We start from the raw sequence: 9,252 nt of genomic DNA, 5'->3' as shown, positions 1-9,252 counted from the left end.
CAGAGCATCTTATGCAAACTTGTATAAGCTGCAAATATTGCATACCTCAGTGCAAGAGGTAACCCCCATGACTTCCCATTTACAGAGGCAAAAAGAGAAGCCCATAACACCTATGGAACTTCACGTTTCATGTTTAAAAAAGATGGCAAGAGAAGTAGGACTATGTTCTCAGTGAAAAGAGGTAAAGCTTACCCAGTCGCAAAAAGGAGAAAAAATAGAGCCATAAAAGGCAGAGAATTGGAGCTGCAAGGGCCTGATTCACTGCTGCAAAGTGCATCTTCTTTTCCAGCTTGGCAGGGAGATATGCATAGTAGAGGTTGTAGCGGTCAACCATGTGCTTCAGGAGTATATATATTAACCCTGGAAGGAAAAAAGGAAGAGCCAAGGAGAGGTCGTTGGAGACTTTTCAAGACTTGATAAAAGCAGCAATTCTATGAGGAGATCTACAGCAACAAAGCAACTGAAAATCCAGATCCTAATGGTGGATACAGCCCAAATATGAATGGAGTACAGCTTCTTGAAAGCAGCCTGCTTCCAAGGTGGTTCATGGGGCAGGGCCAACATCCCCAGGGTTTCACTATCCCTCCTCCCCTTCTCCTCACACTTCTCTGTGGCACCACTTGTACTCCCAGAGTAGAGCCCGAGTTCCTCTCTAGTGCTGGCACATCGGCCCAATCTGTTTGGGTAGGCCTGGTAACTACCTCACTGCAGTACAGGTAAGGCAGCCTGCAACTTGGAGACCTTCTTGAGGTCCTACAGAAGGACCGCAGCTCTAACTGCACTACAGGGTAGCTGCACTTTACCACATACCCTGAACTAATTAGCTGGTTGTCTAAGCCAGAGTATGGACCTCCAGATACCTTATGCAGCCTGCTTCTCTTAGACCTCAAGAACCCAGAGAGAAAAATAATCCCCTCACAACCAAATCTATCTGAACTCCTATGCTTAACTACTAAAAACCACCACCGGAGCTAGTTGAGACAACACTCAAAAATAAAATAAGCATTTAATATTCATCAAATATAGTTTCAACTTCTAAATGCAGCTCAAGAACTAATTCACCATCTTCTGTCCTATTTTGCCCCACAGGAAGGGATGAAAACTAATGAAAGTCCAAGGGATCATCAGCATCTAAACTGTACCAAGAACCTAGAATTGGGCCTTCCTTAACTCCCACTTGCCTCAGCCTCACTCACAATGTCCACAGCTCATTGGAGAACTTACCAAATGGGACAATGATGGGGCACGTAATGCTATAGGCCATGACGACAGTGAACACACACAACATCCACGCGTACATTGCTCCAAACTCATATTCAAATGCTTGTTGCTAGGAAGGAAGAACAAAACACTTAAATCTCTTGTGTCACCTATCAATTTGTTAGGAGTTAAGACAGATGCACTAAAGCAAGTTCACCTTCTCTTATTCTCTCCCTTTTATAGATCAATTATTGCCCTGAGAGGTACAAACAAACAATTATACATAAGTTTTGTGTGTTTTAAACAGGTACACTCACAGAAAACATGTTACTACTTCCATAGCCTGAAAAAAAAAAATCCTCAAGGAAAGTGTTTTCATCTACAAAAAGCAACTACTTAAAACTACAAGGTAGGAAGTAATTGGGCCAAACACAGAATCTTCATCTAACTGCGTATCTGTTCCTTGTGCTGGCTTTCACACTAGGGAAAGCTCAAGATGTCAAAGTTTTGGTATGGTCGGTACTCCTATTTTTTTTTCTAATGCTTGGCTGAACATCTTGGAATGGGAAATCTATAGATATCAGTTCAACCACAGCAAGGCATAACATGCAACAGTTAACAAAAGTGAATGTTTAACATGATTATTTTAAAATGGACACCCCACCTCCCCCCAAGAAAAAAAGAAAAGAAAAAAAAAAGGAATGGGGACAGCTGTATACAGGCTTAAGTTCGTATTCCAATACCTTGAATATCAAGCTGCAAGACAAAGCATCATCTGAAAGTTAAAGTTCACTGCTTAAAATTAGACAGTAAGCATTAATCTGAATGTAGATCTAACCAAATAAAATCAAATAGCACATGTTTGATGGCTGATAGAAGAAACTAACTGTGGACAGATCCAAATTTTAAAAACCCTTCAATTTAGAGTATAAAGATAATATCAGAATTCTACTAAAAAATCCAAACCATAAAAATCTGACTTGGAGATACAAAGATTTTGACCATCTCTTACTTGAATAAATACTTCACAGTTAAATATGCTGCAAAGAAGGGCAATACAAACTTGTTACAGGTGAGTGAAATCAAGGCCAAAAAAAGTCAAGACATGATGGTTAGTGGTCTGAAAGATGGGGGCTCCCACTGTTTCTTATAAAAAGCAATTGTTTAATTGCCTCTTGGCTAAGGTGGGGCTCTAATACCTGTTTAATATTTTTTCTTTCTGCTGTGGACTTGGCCATTATCATGCGTATGGTATAAAGGATGAGGCCAGGTAGGCGCAGCAGCTCCATTCCATTGCCAATGAAAGCAGAGGCAATCACGTAGTTCACAAAGAATGCTCCCTGGTCAGGCAAAAAGACACATCTGCAAGGAAAGACATCAGACAGTGACTGGAAAGCACAAAAGCAAATAGAAAAAAATATATCTACAATGGATCTCTATCATCTTTGGAAATCTCTCTCCATAGGTATAAGTACTAGCCACCATAAGAAGTGTCTAAGAAGACTTCTGATAACCTTGTTGAAAAAGAGTACTACATAACTATAACTGCAGTAAAAGTGTACTTCTATGGAGCCAGTGCAAAATTATCTGTAAGAAGACCAGCTGAGTCACCCAGGTTGGATAAGGAATACACTGTTCAAGCAAAGAAACAGCAGTCTGATGGGGTGGCTAATGAGAGCATCACTCGATGGCTACAATGGCAGCTTGAGACAAGATAAGACTAGGAGATAAAATCCCATTACAGGGTAGTAATTCCTACTCATCTTCTTGTAAGTGACTTTGAAATAGCAGTTGAAAACATAATTAAGTCTTAATAACTGCATCCTATTCTTTCCCTACAGCCACCTCGCAAACTAGCCACCATGCTCAGCTCACAGTCACAAGAGCTTCTAATAATCAATATCTGCAAGTGTGCAAGTACTGGCATGAAGACATTTGTATTTCTTAATATCAACAGTGAGTCAACAGATTTCAAAAAAGGAGAACTGTTGAAGCTATTTAGTCCCAGTGAAATTCTTTGGAAGATCCTTCCTTTGTCAATGATACATTAATACATTATCTGGTCCCCTCACCTGCATTACATCATCCTGCCTTTTCTTGTCTTCTACAAAATTTGTAAGGTTTGGGGAAAATACTTCATAGTAAATATCTGCATGTATTATCTGGCAGGAAAAAAACTATGGACTTCTCCATAGCAAAAGCACCTGCATTCTCTCCTCCCCTTACTTGAAGCTCGATGTCCTCCCTAAGGTACCATCCCTGAGGTAATCTTAAAAAACACTAGCCAAAGTTAGTCAATAGCAAAAAAAGCATCCTAAATAATTGTACAAATTGTTGCTGATACTTACTCCAGCCTAATGGCAGAATCAGATGATTGTCTGTCAAACAGCCAACGGAAGAAAAAATCAAGACTGAAAGAAAGATGGTTAATATAATTAGTGTCCAGAAGCTTAGCATTGTGCAAAACTGCTTCTCTTTCAGTAGTTCAGATCAGGATAACAGATGGGAAGAGTTTAATCAAATAATCTGAATACTACTTTAGCTTTATACTTACTGCTGGTCAGATATAGGAAAAAAAAAAGATACATAATAAAAGAAAAATACCTACTTCATACTGAAGTTCTAAAAATTAATTTTTAGAAGTCAGAATATAGGTAAGACACATACGTGCTATCCTATTAGCTAGGGACAGTTAAACAGAGTACAGGTCCAGAGAAAGAAAAGAAAAAACTAACTCAGTTATAAGACATACTCAGGAAACTGGGTTCTCAGCTACAACAGCGTGGGCAACTTTCAATTAGCCATTGATCTTCCAGTGTCATAGATTTCTTTGCTACACAAAAAGTGAAACTTCACAAATGTTAAGGGCAATGAGGTCTTCAGATGAAGAACACTGGATTTCAATGTTATACATGTAACATTTCAGTGTGTCACCAGACACTCTGGAAAGGGGTGGGGTACATCAACTGTACCTCAACTAGCAACTAAAAAGCAAGAAATCTGTCATTCGGAAGCTGTCAGAATACCCAAACATTACTCTATTAAACTATAACTTTACCTGGTCAGACCAAGGGAAGGCAGAATCAATACCATGAAGATCAGAAATATGTAGACTTTATGCATCATTATTCTGTTCTCTGCAGATCTGCCAACAGAAAAAGTTAGTAAGAAATTCACATGAAAGACTTCCATACATGAAGGACCTTGCTCAAAGAATGTCAGGACCCACGAGACTTCCAGCTTCCCCTACCATATACACCACTAGAAGATACTTGTGAAAGAAACCCCTTTGGGATATTCACTGATTTCAACCAAGCAGGCTCTCGGTATCATCTTGGGCATAGAAGACATTTCAGAACATTAGTCCAGATGCAGTGCTAAGAAAAACTACCACTCTGTACCACAAGCAAGGGGATGAGCACCAGTCTGGTCCCTCTTGTAATGATACTCACATCTCTCAGCAGCTTGTAAACAAACTGCTCTTCAAATATGGTGCTAAGAAGGATTAGGCAGTTTGTTGAAGGGCACCAGAACCAAGAAACTAGACACTCAGACATGCTACTTAATTATACTTGCCAGGAGTCAAGACTTGGGAACATAACACTACTAATATTATACCCTCCTACAGTAGTAGGAACATCTTTCTAGAGACACGTTGTCAGAAAAGCACAGAAATGCCATAAACAATTCAGACTCTTTTAAAGATGCTGTCTCATACAGCATTAAAACCAGAGATTTTTATAGGATCACATGGCCACTGGGTACTATGGGACACACCAGTTAGTATAATTATACTAAGGCTTAAAATCAGGTCTTTAGGTCTTTCGGAACACCACTAACAATATCCAGTAGCACTGATTTGAGCACTGTTACATCTGATCATTTTTTCCATGTGAAACAAACATGAAGAAGGATGTCCTTCTTTTAGTTAGCATGCCAGCATTTGAAGCACTTTTTCTTGAAGAAGGATTGAGGGACTCAGAGGGTGGTGAGGCACTGGAACAGATTGCCCAGACAGGTTGGGGATGCCCCATCCCTGGAGGTGTTCAAGACCAGGTTAGATGACGCCTCAGGCAACCTGATCCAGTGGGTGGCAGCCCTACCCACGGCAGGGGGGTTGGAACTAGATGGTTTTTGAGGTCCCTTCCAACCCAAGCTGTTCTACGATATGATTCTATCATGACTCTTATGTTATCAGCCTGGAGAGGATCCAAACCCACGCTTCCTACCTGCCCAGACAGTGAGCTAGTTACAGGGTCAGAGGTATTACCCATACTCCTGTTGAAGATACATTTCTTTCCAAGTAAGTTTTAAGCACAATGTATATGTGATGAGGGAGCATAAGCAAATCATGTGGTTGAATCTGTAATTAATACAGCAAGTGTAATAATTCCAAAGTGTTCAGTATTGCATTAGAAAGTGATGAGAACATGATATTCCTGGCTATGAGAGATCTGGAGATTTAAAAGCACCATGAAAGATAAGCACTTTCTCCATTTGTTCTAGTAGTACATCTAAGACCAAAACAGAGGAAGATCTTGCTTACTTTGTCCAGTGGGACTCCAGCAATGTTGAGTAATAGACAATTGTTGGTAGCAAAGCTGAGAAGGACCAAAGCAAGAGCGTTGGGAAAAACTGACTGATGATGGGATTCTAATTGGGGGAAAAAATAAATAAATAAAGGTGTTAAAAATATTTTAATGCAGCTGTGATAGAAGAACAGAGGCTACACTAATTAGCCTTTTGTAAATTATAGCAGGTTGGACTGTGAAAATCATATTCAGATGCAGACTTAGAATGAAGCAGAGCTCATGTGCAAAACAGGAAACAGGTGTAGGATTGGGATTAAATTCCATGAGGGTGAAGTCTCACAAGTAGCTTTTATGTAGTTTATACCACCTTGGGGAAATCTCTTACAAACTGTTCATATTAGATATTTCAGCTGAAGTTAGACTAGGACCAGATATACGTGACATCCTGGTTTTCAATCCAGTAAGCAAAATAAAACCATGGCATTTTACTTTAGAGTTTAAAAATCTGAATTCCCCTCTTCTCATCATAAAAATCAGAATACAAGTTGGACGTGAAATTCCATTTTTGGCAAAAGGTTTTATATTTTAAATATTTAAAGATAGGAAACTTTGGAATGCAACTTTTACTACAAATAAAAAATTTTATATAATAAAGTTTCAGATGAAATTATCCAGCCTACTATCAAAAAACAAAAGAGGACCAAGGACCTGATTCTAGACATGCACTTTTTAATCAGAAGCTACACTAAGCAATTCTGAGAATTTCAACTGAATGTAGCTTATAGACATTATTTCGTTTTCTTATTATACACCTATCCATTTAGTAACGCTTTTGGTCTGAAATACAGCTATATCCAAACATAGTGATACTCACGTTAAGGTAGTGAATAGGTTTAGTGACATTGAACTTGTCCATGGTTGAAATGATTATGGATGGAGTGGTAAGAAAAAACAGCACAATAAAAAGAAAGAAATTAATGCAAAACCATCTAAACCACCATTTGAAACCATGCACCGAAAGATTATTCCTGCCAAAAAAAAAAAAAAGACAAAAACAAGCAGATAAATATATTTATATGTAATAGCAAATGCTTACTATCAAGTAATAGGTGGCACTACTATTTCTAAAGCAGGCTTTCATATTCTCAAAGCTAAATAACAAAGCACTACAGAAGTTCCAGTTGCTGTTAGAAATAATGAAAACAGAGCAACCTTTCTTGAACGATAACACAACTTACACTTTCAAAATTTTTGTAACACTTAAATACAATGTCCAAAGTAGTTAAGCTTTAGGATGAAACACTTTCTGTTTAGTATTTCCACATTATTAAACTGTGAAAGTTAGAATGAGATTGCAACTATACAGAGAAGTTCAGCAAGGAGAACAGCTATCAGAAGCACAATCTACCAAGAAACTCTGATTTATATAAAAACACACAAAAAACACCCAACTGAAACATCCAACTGCACCCACAGCAACCACAGGTCTTAACCAGGCAGTGTTCTTAATGTTTTCTGAAACAGTTCCCAAAAGGACTGTAATGATTTGAACCTCAGCCAAAGCCAAGCATTACGAACAGACAAAGCAGGAATAGCGGCTCATTATCATTCCCTCTACTGACAACTCTCACATTGAGCCTAGGTAAGTAACATGGCAAACTCCTTATTTTCAGGGGAAAAGCCAAACAATGAGTATTTTTTGTCTTATTTGCAGTTTCAGTTTGGGCAATAGAAATGTCACAACAATTTTTCTGTCATATGACCTGAAGATTACATTGGTGCAATCCTAAGTTATTTACAAAGCAACTGGAAAACATTTAGTCATTTTTAGCCTCTAAGCATGACAGAAGACCGCACAGGAACAGCTTGATTCAAAAAGCACTTATCTGTTTTCACACACTCTCCTAAGTAAAGTCTGTGAAATTTACTGGGTCAGTAAAAAAGATGTTGGAAAACAGACCATAGTTCAGAGTGAATCAAGCTGTACTTGTCCTGTGGCATTGCCAAAAATATATATTGTGTATATATGTATACACACACACATACATGCACATACTTGAGGAATACTCAGCACTAACACCAAATTCCTTGCCTCATACCTCAACAGTAGATATATATTAACCTCAAAAAATAGAAAGGAGGAGGTAGAGACTAATTAAAAAAATAAAAACAGCTTTAAAAAAAATCAAAATTAAGAACTGCAAGTACCAGAACTTCATTGTGGTAAAACTCTATAGTCTACCTCTGAGAGATATCCCCAAGGTCAATGAAGAGCACCATTAATGGAAATAACAATTCACACCAGCCACATGGAAACATTCCATAAAGTTTCAGTTTAGGGTTACAGAAAAATGCACTTAGACCCCTTCTCCTGTCTCCATTCTACACCTGCACTATCATAAATAAATTGTGGAAGACAGGAATCTTACCAACATATATTCTCAGGATATGGAGCATATTTAACCTTCCAGTTTGATATGTGCAGCTCCTTGCTGTAGGGTGATGGCTGTGGTTCTCCTTTACAATTAAATCCCTCACATTTGCACGCATTGAAGTCCTTAAGGATGCTGTAAGGAGGGAAACAAGAGGAGGATTTTTCCAATTTTTTACACCTGAAAACACTGCATATATAGAGGAAGACTGGCAATAGTGATAAGAGTTTGCGGTGCTGGTTTTTTTCCCCTTTTAATAACTAGAGATTGAGAATGCATTTAAATGAAATGGTTATTATCTGCTTGTAACATCATCTCATGTATGTAAACAGTTACTACCACAGACCTTTGATAACTGACAAAACTGGAAAACAAAAAAGCAATCTTGATTTGAGCTGTTCAGTGTTTCTATTAAGACTAATGGCAGCAGTGGTTCATATTAAAAAAAAGTCCGAGAGCATCAGGAAAAAAAGACAGTTCCCCAACACCTCTTACATAACAACAACTTTTCTCAAGTCATAGCAGAGTGAACAATTAGTCTACACTACTTCATTACACCAATACAAAATCTAGCCATCTTTGCATTTCGTAGAATTTTGGTATCCTCACAATTCACAATAATAACCTTTTGCCTGTTCTCAAAATAATCACAACATTTAGTTTTATCTTCTAATATTTTGAGTTGAATATCAATGTATTTAAACCACATTGAAACATGGCCAGAATAAATGCTCTAAAAGATTTCTCAAAACACACCAACAGAAGTGATAAGCATATATTCAGAGACAATACAACTGTGTGCAAGTTACAGTGTAAAAGGTTCTACTCCAGATAAACACCATTTCACTAGCATAGAAACAGTATACACGTACATTGTATTTGAACGAGTGGACTGTAAAATTCCTGAACATGCTTTTTTTTTTAAGTCATGCTCTTAACATAAAGAAAATAGAGAACCACACAGACACCAAACAAATCAATAGAAGACAAAACAGATTTTTACCTTACCAGAATTCAAGTAGCGATGTAAAACTGTAAATACTTGCTGCTGCAAGATGCTAAGAAAGTTTTTTGATACTTCGATAGCT

General features: G+C 37.9%; 2 protein-coding genes across 3 annotated transcripts in view; both read right to left on the bottom strand.

The window, feature by feature from the left end:
* Positions 1-9,252, bottom strand: part of ATF3 (activating transcription factor 3) — a 160,852-nt gene that overhangs the window by 87,560 nt on the left and 64,040 nt on the right. The window lies entirely within an intron of this gene.
* The window catches only part of TMEM63A (transmembrane protein 63A), a 28,130-nt gene that overhangs the window by 4,913 nt on the left and 13,965 nt on the right, over positions 1-9,252 (bottom strand). For both annotated transcript variants that reach the window (XM_084515366.1, XM_084515367.1), the window contains exons 14-21: positions 8,162-8,299; positions 6,607-6,760; positions 5,747-5,853; positions 4,259-4,345; positions 3,549-3,611; positions 2,400-2,562; positions 1,225-1,330; positions 193-360 (exon numbers count right to left, since the gene is read on the bottom strand). In XM_084515366.1, coding sequence (XP_084371492.1) covers positions 193-360; positions 1,225-1,330; positions 2,400-2,562; positions 3,549-3,611; positions 4,259-4,345; positions 5,747-5,853; positions 6,607-6,760; positions 8,162-8,299 — 986 coding nt within the window. The remainder of the gene's footprint in view (positions 1-192; positions 361-1,224; positions 1,331-2,399; positions 2,563-3,548; positions 3,612-4,258; positions 4,346-5,746; positions 5,854-6,606; positions 6,761-8,161; positions 8,300-9,252) is intronic.

The sequence above is a fragment of the Aythya ferina genome (genome assembly GCF_964211825.1).
Source record: "Aythya ferina genome assembly, chromosome: 3".
Classification (NCBI taxonomy): Eukaryota; Metazoa; Chordata; class Aves; order Anseriformes; family Anatidae; genus Aythya; species Aythya ferina.
This window is presented reverse-complemented; position numbering and strand designations above follow the sequence as displayed.